General features: G+C 37.1%; 3 protein-coding genes across 4 annotated transcripts; 2 read left to right on the top strand and 1 right to left on the bottom strand.

Annotated features, from left to right (window-relative positions):
• The first annotated feature begins 552 nt into the window (after positions 1 to 552).
• On the top strand, positions 553 to 6,442 carry LOC124629483 (polyphosphoinositide phosphatase). 2 transcript variants are annotated; one of them, XM_047162853.1, is made up of 12 exons: positions 553 to 758; positions 884 to 1,091; positions 1,362 to 1,797; positions 1,886 to 2,206; positions 2,282 to 2,626; positions 2,805 to 3,003; positions 3,377 to 3,510; positions 3,769 to 3,996; positions 4,366 to 4,558; positions 4,902 to 5,056; positions 5,657 to 5,851; positions 6,121 to 6,442. In XM_047162853.1, exons 1-12 carry the CDS (start codon positions 684 to 686, stop codon positions 6,359 to 6,361), a joined length of 2,730 nt encoding a protein of 909 aa, XP_047018809.1. In that variant the 5' UTR covers positions 553 to 683; the 3' UTR covers positions 6,362 to 6,442. The 2 variants fall into 2 exon arrangements, with proteins under 2 accessions (XP_047018809.1, XP_047018810.1); XM_047162854.1 differs by lacking the exon at positions 553 to 758 and having other exon boundaries at positions 976 to 1,091; positions 1,570 to 1,797.
• A 116-nt stretch (positions 6,443 to 6,558) lies between these two features.
• On the top strand, positions 6,559 to 13,154 carry LOC124629482 (synaptojanin-1). The gene has a single exon (XM_047162852.1). The coding sequence runs from the start codon at positions 7,131 to 7,133 to the stop codon at positions 10,410 to 10,412; it is 3,282 nt and encodes a 1,093-aa protein (XP_047018808.1). The 5' UTR covers positions 6,559 to 7,130; the 3' UTR covers positions 10,413 to 13,154.
• Positions 13,155 to 15,361: 2,207 nt separating this feature from the next.
• On the bottom strand, positions 15,362 to 17,347 carry LOC124629488 (cytochrome c oxidase subunit 7A-related protein, mitochondrial-like). Its single transcript, XM_047162866.1, has 3 exons — positions 17,180 to 17,347; positions 16,924 to 17,097; positions 15,362 to 15,595 (listed from the first exon to the last, which is right to left on the bottom strand). The coding sequence occupies exons 1-3, from the start codon at positions 17,252 to 17,254 to the stop codon at positions 15,458 to 15,460; spliced, it is 387 nt and encodes a 128-aa protein (XP_047018822.1). The 5' UTR covers positions 17,255 to 17,347; the 3' UTR covers positions 15,362 to 15,457.
• Between the last annotated feature and the right edge of the window lie 1,317 nt (positions 17,348 to 18,664).

Genomic DNA, 18,664 nt, shown 5'->3' with positions numbered 1-18,664 from the left:
GAATCTGTTTACACCATATTTACCCTAAAGATGTTCTCTAAACAAATATAGTTAGCTGATTCATTCAATTAATTTGAAGTTTTCCTGTACATGTTGGTGCTTCTCTATAAATTTAAAAATTAAAATTTAAGAAATATAATGCACGTTATCTGTTAAAATTACTTTACAACATCATAATTATTTTTATTACAATAATATTAATTTCAAAAAAGTGGAACATGTAATTAATTTATTATGTTGGTGCTGCTGTTGTTAGCTCAGTGTTACCATTTCCAAGATTTTAAAATAAGCCAAATGTGAGTTGAATAGCATACAACACGCAGTAACGCATAGCAACACGTCTACTGATGCTTCGATAACCCTGCATTTTAGTATTGCTAATGGGTTTATAACCTGACCTGAATGAACCATACAACGAATTTTATTTAGAAATAATTAGAAAATAAACTATATTGCAGTGATACGTTTTAGTCGATTTGGCGATCTACTCTCCTTCACTATGAATTTGACAGCTGACATCTGAAATGAAATGACGTTGACATAAACAAAAACAGCTGTTACGCCTACTAAATTGTTTACTTTCTATGTAAATGAAAAGTAATTGAGTTATTAAAAACAAAACTAATCCACCACCTGTTTATCTCATGCTGTAGATCCCGAGAAGTGCTATTATTCCTGCCAAAATGTCTAAGCAAAGTATAATGTTTCACCCGATAATAAGTTCGATACAACGAATAGCTCTTTACGAAACCAAAGCTGTAAGTAACACTTGGATCACAACAAAATCGACTCACTCACTATACATTTCAAGTTTCATACAATTAAACACTCAAAAGACTGAAGAGACTCAACACCTAAAACTTTATTGTTTTTTGTATTGCAGAGGTTCTACTTGATAGGTTCTAATAACACAGAAACGAGGTTTCGTGTCTTGAAGATCGACAGAACAGACCCTCGGGAGCTGATACTGGTTGACGACAAGTTCGAGTACAACAAACAGGAGATACATCAGCTACTCAACATGATAGGGTTCGGCAACAGAGCGGGTAGAACTGGCCTTAACAAACTTGTGTCAGCATTTGGGATTGTTGGTAAATATTTGTTGGATATTTGACTAGTTTTTTTTTTATATGTACTTGAGATCTTAGTCAAAGCACAAAGCTTAGTTCAGTAGCTAAAGCAACAACAATTATAATCTCACCCAGAGGTTCACACCAAAAAACAAAATGGTCCTAAATACTGACTGCATGCACCTATTGCTCTTTGAATCTTTTTCTACAGGGAAAACTTAAGATGTAAATTATTACTGTTCAATATTAAATCTCAAAATCTTATACTAAACTAAAGCCTAATACTTTCAGGTTTTATAAGATTCTTAGAAGGCTACTACATAATATTAGTAACTAAAAGAAGAAAAGTGGCTGTCATTGGTTCACATTCCATTTACAAAATAGAAGACACGGCTACGATATACATTCCTAATGAGAGCAGTAAACCTCCTCACCCAGATGAGCAGAGATATTTGAAGATGTTCTTAGCCATAGACTTATCTACAAATTTCTATTATAGCTACAGTTATGATGTGACACACACTTTGCAAATGAATATGGCACCTCCAAGGCAGCTGGCCCCAGCTTTATTTCCTAAACCTGTGACAGCAGCTGTGTACCACATGAATCTTAGATCTTCCACCAGCCAGGAAACTGAAGAGAAGTGTGAGTGTAACAAGTATGATGATAATGATGAAGACATATTTGAAACTTGGAAGAGCCAGTTGGAACAAAGGCAAAAGTCTGGGTAACTGTTTCATAATTTCTTATTAATTTGTTTTTCATTTTATAACTATAATTTAATTGTGTAATAAATATGCTAAAATTGTCCCCAGTTGTCAGCAAAGTCGATTAGACTTTGGTGTGCGCACAGTACCCGAATGGAGATTTGTATGGAACAGTCATTTACTATCAGCAGTACATTCACACCTGCACCCTGACTGGATCCTGTACATAGTACATGGCTTCATAGAACAGAGCAACTTAAACATATTCGGGCGACCAATATACCTTACACTCATAGCAAGGAGGAGCAATAGGTATGCAGGCACAAGGTTCCTGAAGAGAGGAGCAAACATGCATGGAGATGTAGCCAATGAGGTGGAAACTGAACAAATTGTTCATGATTCAATGGTTTCATCATTTGCAGCAGGCAGGTAAGAAACCCCTTGACTGATTAGCACATTCCATATTCCATTTTCAAATTCTGACGGATCCATTTCATTTTTCAGATTCAGTTCATTTGTTCAATTGAGAGGATCAATACCCAGCTTTTGGTCCCAAGATGTATCCAAAATGGTACCGAAACCAGCAATATCAATTGATTTGAGTGATCCATTTGCTGAGATACCAGGAAAGCATTTAAACAATCTGATGAGAAGATATGGTTCTCCAATTATGTTCTTGAATTTAGTGAAGAAAAGAGAGAAGAAGAAGCATGAATCTCTGTTAACAGACGTGATAAGTAATGGAATCAAGTATTTGAATCAGTTCCTACCACCTGAACATGCTGTACAGTATTATCACTTGGATATGGCTAGGACTAACAAGAGATCTGATGCTAAAGTTTTGGATAAGTGAGTAACCTGTCACAAGTACTTTGAGTTTATCTTCTTAAGCATTAGATAGGTATCAACTAATATTGGGCCCTTTAATCTGACCAAAGGCAGATCAGTTCTCAGTCTTATATGGAAAATATACTACTTAATTTTATAAAATGCTGTACCTAAATAAAGTATTCATTATAATTTCTAGGCTATCAGCCATAGCTCGTACGGTAGTCCGCAAGACGGGTGTGTTCCTAAGCGCGGACGCGTACGGCGAGGCGGCGGGCGCGAGCGGCCACCGCGCCGGCCGCCTGCAGACTGGGCTGGTGCGCGTCAACTGTGTGGACTGCCTCGACCGCACCAATACCGCCCAGTTCGCTATCGGCAAGTGCGTACTGGCATACCAGGTAATTACGACCTTATACTCTTTGCATAGTGTGGGCTGGCTGACCACACAAGCTCAAGTGTTTTCTTAAATCCGCTTAAAGGGCTATGACATGGTATTGTAACACCAAAATCTACTACGCAAAGGCAGGGACCGCAGCTCAACGTCTGAAATACAAGGAATACTTCCATTTTGCAGAGACTCCAGGCTGATTGTAAAATGTCCAGAAACTCACGTCACAATGTCTAGAAACACCAGAAAAAGCTTTTTAAAGCCAAGTTTAGTCTGGAAGGTCCTTAGCTAGAATTTTATGCATTAATCTGCATAGACCTTTCAAATCATATAGTGATATTACTGCGTGGAATTTGTATAATGTCTCTCTCTATAATTTTCAGTTATACGCCTTGGGACTCATAGGAGAACCGAATATAGAGTTTGATTCAGACTGCGCCAGGCTGCTTGAAGGATTGTATGAGGACCATGGAGACACCTTAGCGTTGCAGTACGGAGGCTCGCAGTTAGTGCACAGGTATGTCAAGCCATACAAGTATTAAAATTATTTGAAAATCTAAAACACAAACATGTATTTTCCGATTTTCCAGGAGTCTATCTTGTACATTATTGGTGGCGCGACAACGTTAAGAAGATTTGGATTTTCTATCATTTGATAATTATTTATATATAGGAAAAACAACAACTTTTCAATCACTTTAATATTCATATAGTTTATTGCAGCACTGTTAGCAGATAAAAACATTTATTTTCAATATTCCTTTATTCCTTTCAGAATAAAAACGTATCGCAAAACAGCCCCATGGTCTTCTCACGGTAACGACATCATGCAAACTCTGAGTCGGTATTACTCCAACACTTTCTCCGATGCTGAGAAGCAGAACACCATGAACTTGTTCCTCGGGCTGTTCATACCGGACCCCGCCAGAGCGCCCATATGGGAGTACCAGAGCGACTACTATCTGCACCACCCTGAAGCTATGGTTTATATTCCTAGAAACAGGTAATTGGAATAGTTTTGTAATAATTACAAATTACGAGGACCTCGAGGGGTAGATCAATCCTAACGTTGGAGTGGCCGATCCTGATAATGGTGACCATCTTATCATGACGAGTTCACCAAGTAAATTATTGGATCCTGCTGTCATTTTAACATCTGTCACAGAAGTGAAAAATTCTGACTGCCTTCTTCCCGAGAAGGCCCTTAGTAAGACTGATTGTCATGGATTAAAAGTAGCCTTTGTAATCTTCTGGTGTGCATGAGAGTGTGTAAGATTTCACCAAATTCCATTCATAAGTTTTTGCGTTAAAAGTAACTATCATAAACAGTGATTTGTTTTCCTTACACAAAAATTTCTTTAAACCTTCTCAGATCACTAACAAAATGGTGGGATGACGACGTTCTCCGCCACTTACCGCTGCCGTGCAACGAGATGCGGAAGCTTTGCTGCGAGATCATCGGCATGCAGGGCGACAGCAGCAGCACCATAGAAATGGTGGACCCGTACCATGACTATAACAGACCCTTCGAATACACCGTCCTTATGGAATGCTTCGAATTCAAAGTGAGATTTAAGACAAGTGTACTTATACATTGGGATAGATGCTAAACTTAATGGCGTTTCAGTCGTGAAAATTCGCGAGAAATGCTACATAAAATCATTTTTATGTAACAGTGGAAATTACTTGCAAGCTTCTAGTTTGACGATACCTAAACATAAATATTACATGAACATACATTGAAAAGACTACCTTTGGAGTTTTGTCGGTTCTTCGCCCACTGGTTGGAATCATGCAACTAGCTTGACTTTTCCATAACGTTTATATTGAGATTAAAAAAAATGAGTTTGAACTCAACCCATCTCAATAAATAAAACAGCTGTATAAAATCCGTTATTACTTTCGCAGATGTTCCACACTCTCCGCGACTTGGCTCCTACGTTTTCCGAAAGTTTTAGTCCATTCGTAGTGAGGGGCCGGGCTATGGGACAGATGAAAGGTCCGACCTCTAAGAACCCGGTGATCAGTGGCCGTTCAAGTACAACGTCCAATAATTCTAGCGAGTATGTATTGACGACCTCGACGGCGCAATGGTCATCATGCCGGACTGCCGAACCTGAGGTCCCGGGTTCGATTCCCGGTTCGGTCGACATTTGTGTGATGAGCATGCTTGTTGGCCGTGGTCTGGGTGTTATAATTTGTATTCATAAATAAGTATATATGTAGCTATATGTAGTTTATCAGTTGTGTTAGCACCCATAACACAAGTTAATTAATAACTTACCATGGGGCTAGCCGACCGTGTGTGAAAAGTGTCCCGACATTATGTCCCGACATTATGTATTGAGATTAACTTCTAACATGCAAAATTGGTTTCGTCTGATACTCCCTTCCGCTTCACTTCAATTGTTATTTTCCTTCCGATTAAGAAAATACTCATTTCCAAATTGATATTGGTGTACCTACCGAGCCAAGTGGGAATTTAACAAAAATAGGACCTACAAATTTTTTGTATGCTCCCTCATATAATTTTTTCCTTGATTTTTTAAATCTTTGCGGATCAAAGCTTGATGCCCTGACATGATAAACTCGCTTGTTGGGTCTATAACTGTCATCTTGGACGAATATAAGTCACTACTATTAAACAATTTTATAATCCTCAGTTCGAATGGAGACTCATCAACTGACGACGACTTGACGAACTCAACGCCAAGCACACGTTTGTCAGTACCGTCGCCACTCACTGTGGTGGCCAAAGTTTTAAAAGCTGAGGAAGTCGAGGAAACTCCATTGTTTCCGGCTATAAAACGACGGAACAGGGTACTATTGAATGAACCTAGTAAACGTGACATGGTCATGTAAGTAAAAAGATAAATTGAATTTCTAAATATTGATCACTAGCGGTTTCTCGCGGCTGCACTCTCTTCATGTACCCAAATAAAATATAGCCTATGTCTGAGGATAGACTGTAAAATAATATTTCAAGTCGGTTTGTAGTTTCGGAGTCTTGACGGTACAAACAAATGAACAAAACATGTTTCCTCTCTATTTTTATTATTTTACTATAGTATGTTAGCATAGATGAACAAAAACATAGTTGATGACATAGTAAATGATGCTTTCACAGGTATAAAAGGTACGTGAACTTTGAAAGGCGTTCAAATCCTCGGTACAAGTCGGATATCCACGTGGTGATGACTGTTAACAGTGCGTTCACCATCGACAGCTCAGTAGACGTCATACCGCCGACCGTCTCTAAGGCTTCTCGCGAAATATACCAAGATTATGTACAGAAAAATACCGGCCGGCTGAATGTAAATGTCAATTCTGTTGCATTATATCAGAAATACGTTAATTTTAGTTTGTAATGAAATTTATTTATTGGATGTATGTATTATATCGATATATGCACGAGTTACAATAAATTAATAAAAAATATTTATAATTGACAAAATGGGTTAATTCACAATCCAATATATGGGCTCATTGGAACCCATTCCCAAAACGTTCTATCGGTTTATCCTGATGGAAGCCTTTATCTGAGCACCACAAGTGAATGCTTCAACTGTTAGTGGGATTATGTATCTGTATAACTCCGAAAAAAACTTATTACTCCCGTTATATTTTTTATGCAAAAAATGATTAGTATTTCGGATTACATTTGTATTGTGAAAACTTTCGGCTGTAAACAAAGAGAACAAAAATAACATTGAATTATGTTATCACGGCTAAAATCTTAAGTTAACCTGGGTTTAAAATATATAAATTTAAATTTCCCGCTAACAGTGGAAGCATTTACCTCAAGGTGAAAATTGAGAAAAGTCTAGACAGATATTGATTTGTTTAAAATTGTATGTCATGTAAATCTTTCCAATAGAAAACTACTTTAAAGCGTAGTTTATGGTTACAAATGAACCTTCGTGACCTTTGACCTTATACTGTAAAGTTGGCAATCTGATCGATGTTATTTCCCCGTTTGACAATTTTGACGTATTAGATTTGACATTTGTGATTCCGATTTGCTTAGAATTTTTCTCATTGGATTTTGCTTGGTTGATTGTTGTGCAAAATTGTATTCGAAATAAGGGGGCGGATGGCTGTTATTATCACGTAAGTGACTGAGGGTCTCTTATAATCATGGCTATGTCAAAAGGTTTTAAAGTTCTGGAGAAATCGGCTCCGCCGAACCCATACAGTATAATACTGCAACATAGAAATAAAGACTGTGCACTTCTCTTCGAGTCTCAAGCTGTAGTATCTCTGTCGTCTCAAGAAACAGATACTCTGAGAAAACAATACCATAAAATAGCGGACGCCTACGGTGTTCTTGGGGTACTGCAGTTAAATTCTGGCGAGAGTTGTATGTTGTACCTGGTCCTCGTCACGGGCTGCTGCTCCGTCGGCAAGATAGGAGACGTCGAAGTTTTCAAAATTACCCAGACGCAGTTTTTACCCTTGTTCTATCATACACAAGGGGAAGACAAAGTGTCTGAAGTGAGGAAATTAATAAACTCTGGGACCTTCTACTTTTCATGGAATTCAGGAAAGTCAACCAATCTGTTTGATCTCACTTTGTGCGCTCAAAGAAAAAGTAAAGGAGCAAGTCCAGACAACAGATTTTTCTGGAACAGGACTTTGTTTATACATTTAATAAGATATGGAATTGATTGTGAAGAGTGGTTAACCCGAGCTATGTGTGGATCTGTGGAAATAAGGACTATTTATGTTGGACATAGACAAGCAAGAGCAGTACTAGTGTCTCGACTCAGCTGTGAGCGTGCTGGCACTAGATTTAATGTTCGAGGCTGTAATGATGATGGTAATGTGGCTAATTTTGTTGAAACAGAGCAGGCTATATACATTGATGATTCAGTAGCCTCTTACATACAGACAAGAGGCTCAGTCCCACTGTTTTGGGAGCAACCTGGTATACAGGTAGGGTCACACAAAGTGAAGATGTCTAGAGGATATGATGCATCTACCAGTGCATGTGATAGACATTTCTCTCAGCTAAAACGTAACTACGGATCATTGATTGTAGTTAACTTGTTGGGATCCAGTTTGATTGGAGGCAGTGAAGGTGAAGCCACTCTCAGTAATGCATTTCAAAAACATTTAAATGACTCTGCACATAATGATGTAGTTCAAATAATTTTTGACTATCATCAAGAAGTTAGAGCCTCTTCTATAGAAAATGCATTAGCAAAGTTCAGGAAAATTATTGAAAAACATTATGATGAAATAAGCATTTTTAGTGCCAAAGGGTCAGATATATATAACATCCAAAAAGGAGCCATAAGAACAAATTGTTTAGATTGTTTGGACAGAACCAATTCTATACAAACATTCATAGGTTTGGAAATGTTGGCAATTCAGTTGATGCTATTGCAATGTATTGACAAAAAACAAAATGTCAGCAGATTTGAAGAAGTATTTAAACAAATGTGGGTCAATAATGGCAATGAAATTTCTAAAATATATGCTGGCACTGGTGCCATACAAGGGGGCTCTAAACTAATTGATGGTGCAAGGTCTGCTGCTCGAACAATTCAAAATAATTTACTAGATAATTCCAAACAAGAGGCAATTGATATATTACTCTTAGGCTCTACTTTGAACTCTGAACTTGCTGATCGCTCGCGTATTTTGCTACCGTCTAACTTATTGCATACTTCCACACCAGTTCTTAGGGAAATGTGCCGCAGATCAAGTGAATTCACACAACCAACTACTATTAGAATCACTATTGGCACATACAATGTAAATGGAGGAAAACATTTTAGAAGTCTTGCCTATAAAGATGTTTCATTAGCAGACTGGTTACTGGATTGTCCTAACTCAGCCCTAGTCAACACAGTTAATTTAAAAGAACACCCATCTGATATATTTGCAATTGGCTTTGAAGAAATTGTGGACTTAAATGCTAGCAATATCATGGCAGCCAGCACTGACAATGCAAAAGCTTGGAGTGAAGAGTTGGAAAAGGTGTTATGCAGAGATGCTCCCTACACATTGCTCTCGAGTCATCAACTTGTTGGGGTTTGCCTTTTCATATTTGTCAGGAAAGACCTAATACCTCACATAAGAGATGTTGCTCTTGATTCCGTCAAAACTGGTCTAGGGGGAACCACGGGAAACAAAGGATCAGTTGGCATTCGAATGGTTCTCTATGGAACATCTCTGTGTTTTGTATGTGCTCATTTTGCTGCAGGCCAATCTCAGGTTACAGAGCGTAATGCCGATTATACTGAAATAACTAGAAAAACCGCCTTCCCAATGGGCCGCTCTCTATACTCTCACGATTATGTATTCTGGTGTGGAGACTTTAACTACCGCGTCGATCTCGATAAAGATGAAATACGTCTATTGGTGTCACAAAATAATTTACAACGAATCTTAGACCATGATCAATTGATACAGCAGAAAGAACAAGGTTTGGTGTTCAAAAATTGTTTTGAGGGTGAAATAACATTCCCCCCCACATATAAGTATGATTTATTCAGTGATGATTACGATACGAGTGAGAAATGTAGAGCCCCTGCCTGGACCGACCGCGTGTTGTGGAGAAGCAGAAAATATACAATTGATCCAGATAGCACGTCAGAACTAGCAGCAGGCAAATTGTTACATTATGGTCGCGCAGAACTGAAACAAAGCGATCATCGCCCAGTCATCGCAATTCTAGAAATCGAAGTACTGCAGGTTAGTTATACAAAATGCATGGAAGTGTTTTACGAAGTAGTGAAGGACCTTGGACCCCCTGATGCTAGCATAATTGTCCAACCTTTTGAAGAATACCACAGTGAAGACTCAGCGTTTGACGATAACGTTGTAGCAGCTGTGCTGCAGGAATTATCTACCATTGGTGAAGTAACGTTAGTTCGGTTCATTGACGATTCTTCTCTCAGTATTACTTTTCGAGAAGGACAAAATGCCCTAGCAGCGGCACAGAAAGGGCAAATATCTGCTTGTTCAATCCCTCTTCAAATCACTTTAAAAACTCCTAATTGGATTGACATTGTCCGATCTGAAATAGGTTTGTGTTCAAACAATACTGTTCCTCTGTCTGGAGAAGCTCAACCGGAACGTCCGCTCAGATCAGCTCCTCCAACGCCTCGCAGACAGCAACCTAGCAGACCTCCAGCACCTTCGCCGACTCCCCTGGTACCATCCAGAGCGCCTGCAATAAGCCCGGCTCGGCCGCCGCCCCCGCGCCCCGCTCCGCTCCCGCCCGACGCAGGCAAGTCGGTGGCCCAGCCGCCCGTAGCGTCCCCGCCCGCGGACAGCGTGCCGCCCCCCACGTGTGCGCCGCCGCCGCCCCCGGAGAGCAGCACGCCGCCTCCCGCCGGCCCTCCGCCTCCGGTCCCTGCCAGACAGGGTGCACCACCACCGTTGCCAGCGAGACCTCGACCAGTGTAGTAAGCTAGGTGCATAACATATTGTTGGAATAATGTGTAGTTATGTTACCCTTAATTTATTTTTTTCTACTTATTTTCATTACTTATAGATCCAGTCTCATAGATCAGTAATATTTATGAACGAATTACTACTAATTTTATTGTTATTGTACATGTTCAACTTTACTTTGTGATACAAAAGCTGTTAACAAATTAAACATAACTGAAAATTGCATTACATAGGCCCAAGGCGCCTCATCCATTCCAGAGCATTGCTTCGTAATGCTTTTTAATTTTAGAAGAATTTAAATATCTATGTCTCGCTAACTTTTAAACATAGCTTGGAGTTAAATTCCGCTTTGTCTATGCACGATTAAAGACTGTGCGTTATCTAATAAGTATTATCTGTACAAAATCTTCGTTGCTCTCCTTGCCCATAAGTACCTTATTTACAGAGTAGAACGGCATGGCAAACAAATAAAAATAATATTAGAACTATTATTTACAAAATGACTTCTTTTTTTGTATTGATTTTATACTGATGAGTTCAAGTAACTACACAAATATTCTACTTACATTTATTGCGTTGAATATTCCAGTGTTTGTAAGGTGTGATGTTACTTTTTTCTCATAGGCATATCTATAAAAATTAAATCGATATTGGTGTTATACGAGATTATGTCTAAATATATACATATATACATACAATATAAATTCACTATGCATGTTGTTATACATAAATGTTATGTTTATTGAATAGCTACGGCTATCTATAGATTTACTTACTATCAGTCAATGAAGATAACGATACGAAAAATACGACTATTTTCAAAGAGTTGGAGTGATTCCAATATCAGAATACAATGACCCAGTTAAGTTCTTGTCTGTTAATGATACATTTATTCAGCAACGGCATTGCAGCTACTGTTGTTATTAAGTATAATAAATAACGCTTCATTTATTTGTCATCTTGATCTCACCTACGGTTTAATTGCATCGGTCTAAGACCTACGTTACATGAGCGCCTATCCTCGATAATTATTACTATAAAATTACTTTGTATAAATATCTGAGCGGAGTAGAATTGAAAAAAAAACTTAACAAACATAACTCTTCTTTGCCTGCAACTATGCAGCGCATGCCTTCTTCTAACGATCGATTTTAAATGCCGACCCGATGTTGTTCATAAAAACCCGTGTGATTTAAACTGTTCCCTATTTTCTATAAATTTTGGAATCACAGATTTTTATTTGAAAGGTAAAGTTGTATAGTGTTAGTGGCTCACTTATATCAGGTCTTTTAAAAACGATAATTTTTCAACTGTGCAGTTTTACCAAAAATTTTCTTTGTGGAAAATTAAATTGTTGAAAATCTTCATAACTTCTGGAGACATTAGGTCCTAGGCTTACTTACTATTACAGAAACGATACTCCGCATCACGTCTAGATACCTATACCTATGTATATCTGTTCATTTTTGCATAGGATTTACTTGCCTCGTTCTGAATGGTCTGCTTAGCCAGTATAGATTTACTTACGTAATTCATTCGAGTGTTCTCTTTATAATGACATTGTATATGTCGTCTTATGGTTCTAACTTTATTACCTACACGTTTGTATAAATTGTAGCCTTGTAGGCGTCTTGTTCGTATTTAAAAGTGTTATAGATGTGGTACTCTCTTAGGTCTTAGTGACAGCTTTACTTAGTTCGATTGATCAATAATATTCAATCCTGATTACACTGAAGTAGGTATTGGCGAGTGTAATTGGTCGTGTTAATCGCATAGCCATTGAGTATTTAGACATTAAACAGTCGCGCATCGAATTGTAATCTTAAAGTCGCGAGTCCACGATCTTATATAAACTAGATACTTAGTTTATACGCAAGTACATATTAATATTTCATGGAAAGTACATTGCAACAGTTTCTGTTAATTTCCTTTGGTAAAACCAAATCTAGAATACTTTACAGCTCTATTATTTACATAACGATGTGTATATTTAGCGCATAGTTAATCCAATGTGTCAATTTTGACGATCAGATTAACCTTGCAGCTAAAGCTAGTTTATGAGAAAGTTAAGTTCAATGCAAATGAAACTGTTTACATGTTGTTCTAATTCACATAGGTATATTCTGTATATGTTTATTTTATTGAGAAAATAGTTTATTTACACGAAATGCTTTAGTCATTTTTACAAGCTTTTATAAAACTTGCAATATTTTTAATTATTAATGTACTTACATAAATAGTTACTATGAAATTATTATCATTTTCTTTGTTTCGATAGATTTTATCCACGAATTAAGGTATAAAAGTGCTGAATATTTTTTAAAAATATTTTTGTGTAGCTATTAGTTGATATTTACAGTATCTCGTTAAGAAATTTAATATCAATAACTTGTTTTATTTTGAGTATTATGTAATATTTGGAAATGAAAGGAATTTATCTGTTTTTGTCCTTAATCCTTAAAGGCTGTGTTGCGCATTTGTGTCACGGGATAGAATGCTGAAATCTCAATAGGTCTGTCCTACGATCTCATTTATTGGCCAGACTATGAAATTGTTTTTTCTTAGTGCGCTAAGAACCGAAAGCTTTGAAATAATTTTGCCGACGCTACCTGGACTTGTTCTTACGTTGTAACATTTCATGATTTCATGCTCTGGTAAATAACGGAGATCGGACGTCAAGCGATAGGTACTATATTTATTATTTTATGTATCTGATTTGATGGTTAAAAGTTCCAAAAATATTTTTTAACCCTTTTTTAGTTTTTATACTACCTAGCTAGTTTTTTTTACCTATTTTTAAATATATTTTATTATACGTGTAAAGTTTTGATACATCGCGTAGTAGGTACCTGATTGTTTTCCTATTTCAGCTATACGTGGAAGTACTGAGTTTACAATGGTGTTACGTATTATCGATCAAACTTCATATATTTAGATATTATAATGTGCTATAGGATCTTATTTAACTATAAAGGCATTATTTTAAACGTAGGTTGGTGTTGCAAAGTAGTGCTTTTTGAATGTTACGCTAAACGAATCCACAAGATATGGTTTGCACTTTGGCATTATAGGGGAAGGCCAGTGTTATACTTCGGCCGTTCAGAGAATGCGTTCCTGACACCTATCAGTTAGTCACGACTAGTGATGGGCACAACATAACACTGAGTTCGTTACCGTTCCTTCAAAATGAACCGCCGCATTATTTTAAGATTATTTTCGTTTTAAATTGGCGGAATCATTTGTTTTATATTTTAGTTATTTAAGTGGAAACCAAAAAAAGGTAATATTCATATAATAAAATTGTTTTATTTATTCTTTGTTACAAGTACATTGAATTGAATGTGCGAACAGAATATTAATCAGACTCCGATTTGCTTGAGGAGGTGGTGTCTTCATCATCATCTTCGCCTACATGTATAATTATATTATTATCAATAACAGAATCAATCCTGATATCTCGGTCTAACAAAAGCCGGGTAATCAAATAAAAACAGATCGAAAACACTTGAAAAACGTGGTCTATGCGCACGAAACGACAACGGACGACTGTTTTAGCGTCACAAAATGGCGGCCCATAACGCCATTTGGGGTTACCATTTTTAATCTAAGTATAAAAATGCGGTTTGGTCATAGTTTTATTTTTATATTTCATAAACGTTATAATTAAGTCTTATAGTCCATTATTTTCCAATTCTTAAAAAGAAAATCAAAACGTATTATTTTATATTATAACTGTATAAGAACAGATTACGATACTTGCCTGTTATTTTTAGCACAGCACTACAAAATATAAACCGCTGACATAACCTTGTAATAGCGCAGTATAGATTTAGAAAAATATTGTTTACCAAGTTATTTGACACTCAGTTTGGCACAAAATTATAACATTCATTGATTATTGATATAATAATGTTGTTTTAATGCTCCTCAATTGTTAAAACGGTAAACAACCAGCAAAAATATTTTTATCGTAACTGCAACGCCATTGCAAAGTTACGTCGTCAGTTCAATCGCGACGTGTCAGGAACGCATTCTCTGAATGGCCGAACTATAATACGTTATACAGATATCAAATATAGAGTTATTTAAATCCTGTCTTTTATTTTGTCCTAGAAAGTTGTCTAACAGCGGTAGAGGGAGCGTTAGTGTGTTTTACTCCCGAATTGGTACTAGAAGACCACTTATTCCACTTAATGAACAAGATCTACTGAAATATTGTAGCAGCTCCTAAACTTCAATGTCATAGGTACCTACGTCGAACAAACGTCAATTATAAGTAGCCCATTACGCGACCAGGCAAATTGTAGGTAGATATATTGATTACAAGCCCGCTATTTTTGCTGTGACTTTATGAACTAACCGTTTTCCCGCGGTCATCCCGCGTCCCGTGGGAACAACTACCTGTACCGGAATAAAATATAGCCTATGTGACTCGGAAAGTGTGTAGGTTTCCAACAATGAAAGAATTTTTCAAATCGGTTCAGTAGTTTCGGAGCCACTAGGATACAAAAAAATGTTTCCTGTTTATTGTCTAGTAAAGATACGATGAACCTTGCCTTGTTCAACCATAGATAGTATATCTCTCCAACAACGCACACGGATTGATTTAACTTGATTTGAGAAACCTTACGTGTCAAATTTGAGGCCGCTTAGCACTTTATGTAGGTGAATATTTAATTACATGTCCCACTGCTAGGCAAAAGGCGTCCTCATCTCGCCTTTGTGAATACGATTTTGTTATTGAGAGGGTTTCTAAGCGCAACTTATTCAAGTGGGCTACTTAAAATTGACGTTTGCAAGACTTTCCTATTTACTGCTAGTAAATTGCAATGATTTTTAGCTACATTTAATTTAGTTTAGTTTTTAAATAAAGTCATCAAGATTGTTTACTGAAATGGATTATAGGTAGGTACCTGGTGTAAAATCTGGTATGTGTAGATACACAAATGAAATAAGAAATCGACTGTTTTACATGGTATATATTTCTAATCACAGTGCTGAGACACACTTAACACAGGCAGCTAATACATAATTTAGAAATTGATTTATTCATGTATTTACTTCTTGGGTACAGCATGGGTGTAGATGGTGTGGCCAACACCAACAAGGCCCACAATGCAGAGAGCCATGGTCAATCGGTACAGGATACCATCGAGAGGGCCTCCCTTCAGGAACACGGGCACGTCATCTTCTTTCTAAAACACAGAAAACAAGGCATATGATAATTTAAAATGTAGATTAGAGATAGTCAACACAAAGCCCTGACAAATTCAGGGGTGTTCTTTTGTTTTTATTGGACAAACAAAATACAGAAATATTTTTTAACCAGTGTGCAAATTTGACAACTTATTGTTAAACCAAGTCTCATTGATACATATCTATACGTTTACTTTGATGTTTAAGTACAAAAAAAAAATTGGAAAAGAAAGATGTTTATTTTATGGTCATACGGTGGGTCGGTGAAGTGACAGGTAACGACAATTACGTCATACTACGTAATTTTTTAAGGTACGTTTTGGAACTGAGTTGGCTACTACCACACGTGCACCAACTACATGGGCCTCGCTCGAAAGATTTTACCGCAGATAAGAAAGTTATACTTTTTATTACCCATAATGTGAATAATATGTTCTCTTACTGAACCACACTTTTTATTTGCACACTGCTCAAAAAGTTATCCTATATATCAACATTGATATCTAAACGGGCAGTTCACTGAGGTCTCATGTGGTATATCCCAGATCTCAGTCTGTCCTATCTCAGGCTATAATATACACACCATAATATGTGTACAAAAATTGAAATCAGTTTAGAAGTTGTGCAATTATAATTATTAGTGGATTACAATATCCTGCTCTTCACCTACATACCTTTCTATTACCATAAAAAGTTTGAATTTATTAAATTTTACCACAAGAGTGAAGAAAAAAAATAATCATCTTGTCATAGTCATAGAACAATGACGGTTTTCATAATCTTCACTTTGAATTTTGCTATGTCGTATTTAGCATGGCGTATATATATGCCCCATATTTGTTTAAAATAAATCGGATATTGTCAAATTTTATACCTAAGCTTAGTGGATCAGCTGTTTCTAAAATAAACTCCATTAGAAAATTTTGATGCGGCCAGCTATAAAGTTACAGAACGGTCTTTGTTCTACTTCTTTGACAATCTGTAGTCTTCTCTGAAACTATGGTAGCTTCCTGTCTAGAGGGAAGCAGCTGGGTATTGGGCTTTATATGCAAATTGTTTGGAGGTTTATTAGACTTTTTATTTTCTTCACATAACAGGAAAAAGGATAGGCGGGCAACACAAAGTGACCAAATTAAGCAATCCTCATAACATTATTAATTGATCCACAGTGATTAAACTACACATTATACTTCACAATCAACGTGGTCTTCCAGGCAGGGTTGGTCAAAGCCACTTATTGTAATAAGAAAACAAATGATATTAATTACTATAAGTCAGTATTTTCATCAACTCTGATGTTAATAAAATTTATATTTTTTGTTTTTACCTGGAACTGCTTCTGTAGTTGACGAATCTTATCCGATACTGGGGCGTAGGGAGTGTTGGTGCCGGGGATCAGCCTAGTCTTGCCAGGTGCTGGGCAAGCGTCTGCTACAGTCGACATGTGAGTAGTGTTGTACAGGATGGTTGGCGGTTCCACTCGTTGTAAAGCAATTGGTGCCTATGTACCAGAAATATTACCATCATAAGCATGGGAACACCTTGAGATAAAAACTAACCATTAGATCTCAGTAAAAACTTACCACGGGGAAAAGCGGACTTTGCAAGTGGGTTGAGGCAACCAGCCTTCCAGTAGCACGGCTAAGTTGATGATACATTTTAAGCTTTGATGGAAAGAAAATCTACTTTAGACTCGCACAGTGCCTGAAAATCTAGCGATTACGAAACAAGTACTTATCAGAAGGTGCGTTTTGAAATGTGATGCAGCACAATTTCATTTTTTTTCAAATATCAAAACTTAAATTTGATACACGTTTAAAATATAAGATTTTTTTGAGTAACAGGTAAAAATTTTATATATTAATTTCCTATCTAACAGTTAAATTTAATATTCAGAAAATCGGACCCGGTCTTCCCTTCTCGACTTCTGAACGCACCAACAATGGCAGCAAAAGTTTCGTTTTGAAATGTGTACTCGCGGATGTCAGTCAGAAGCAAAATCAATATTATAAATAGATAGAATAGGTTTAAGGGAGGTTTTCTTTTTGAGAATGGGTTATTACACAGTATAATAACAATTGAGAAAATGGTCCTAATGTGCGGGCCAGGGGCCCGATTCTCCTAATTTTACTTAAGTAACATACGATTCACGTTCGACTGCGATCCAATCCCGACTCGATTACGATTGAAACGTATGTGACATTCCGCTATTTTTTCTTTGAAATAAACGTTTTTATCCTTTTCTGTCATTCAATAATGAATCATTTTGTCTGCGAATGATTAACTATTGCAATATGATTGTAGAGCAAACTACCGTATAGACCAAAATCACCAAAATAGCAGCAAAATAGCAATCAAATGTCGTTGGAATACGATTGGTCTTATATTAGTAGCAGAATGCCCGATATGGTTAAAACTGCTATTGCGATCATATTGCGATTCGATTTCTATTCGATTTTGACATTATTAACTTAGGAGAATCGGGCCCCTGGAATCGAACCCGCGCCCTCATACTTAAGTCGTTGGTTCTTTCAACACTAGGCCACCACGACTACTATTATACTACTATATAATCACGGCTCAAAATCGTCAGGAGGTAAGACTTTTTTTTACAGATTGACTATACGTATAGATTATAATTATTATACTCGAGTTGCTCACGCTCTAAAGTTAAGTTACAACTAATGTTGTCTAATGTTACAACGAAGTGCGAGAAATTGAAATATAATGAATGTTAATAATAAATTGAAATATAATGTGGTTATTTTTTATTTTGTGTTTGTGTTAGTGTTTTTTGACGTATCTGCAAAATAAATACCATTTATCAATGTAATACAAACCACCCGTAATCCGACCGTAAAGATTTTTCTGTACCTACAAAAACGACCCGCACTCCTATTGGTTTCGGTAGTGCGGCATGGCTGGAGGCCACAAATTTTAGGCATCTACAGGGAAGTCCGGCTAGCAGTACACCGCGTCCTAGGCTGAACTGAGCGATGCCTACAAACAAAAAAGTGGTGCGGCAGTCCGGATCCACCGGCGCCTTAATAATAGGAAATGACACCTCG

This window comes from Helicoverpa zea, chromosome 4, assembly GCF_022581195.2.
Source record: "Helicoverpa zea isolate HzStark_Cry1AcR chromosome 4, ilHelZeax1.1, whole genome shotgun sequence".
Classification (NCBI taxonomy): Eukaryota; Metazoa; Arthropoda; class Insecta; order Lepidoptera; family Noctuidae; genus Helicoverpa; species Helicoverpa zea.
This window is presented reverse-complemented; position numbering and strand designations above follow the sequence as displayed.

What these genes read in the sequence shown, in the direction of transcription:
- LOC124629483 (XM_047162853.1), top strand. Translation starts at nt 684, where the DNA reads ATGTCTAAGCAAAGTATAATGTTTCACCCGATAATAAGTTCGATACAA. An exon ending in CTCTTTACGAAACCAAAGCT is followed by an intron (nt 759 to 883) that starts GTAAGTAACACT and finishes TTTGTATTGCAG; the next exon opens with AGGTTCTACTTGATAGGTTC. An exon ending in GTTTATATTCCTAGAAACAG is followed by an intron (nt 3,997 to 4,365) that starts GTAATTGGAATA and finishes AAACCTTCTCAG; the next exon opens with ATCACTAACAAAATGGTGGG.
- LOC124629482 (XM_047162852.1), top strand. Translation starts at nt 7,131, where the DNA reads ATGGCTATGTCAAAAGGTTTTAAAGTTCTGGAGAAATCGGCTCCGCCG.
- LOC124629488 (XM_047162866.1), bottom strand. Translation starts at nt 17,254, where the DNA reads ATGTATCATCAACTTAGCCGTGCTACTGGAAGGCTGGTTGCCTCAACC. An exon ending in AAAGTCCGCTTTTCCCCGTG is followed by an intron (nt 17,098 to 17,179) that starts GTAAGTTTTTAC and finishes TCTGGTACATAG; the next exon opens with GCACCAATTGCTTTACAACG. An exon ending in AACTACAGAAGCAGTTCCAG is followed by an intron (nt 15,596 to 16,923) that starts GTAAAAACAAAA and finishes TCTGTGTTTTAG; the next exon opens with AAAGAAGATGACGTGCCCGT.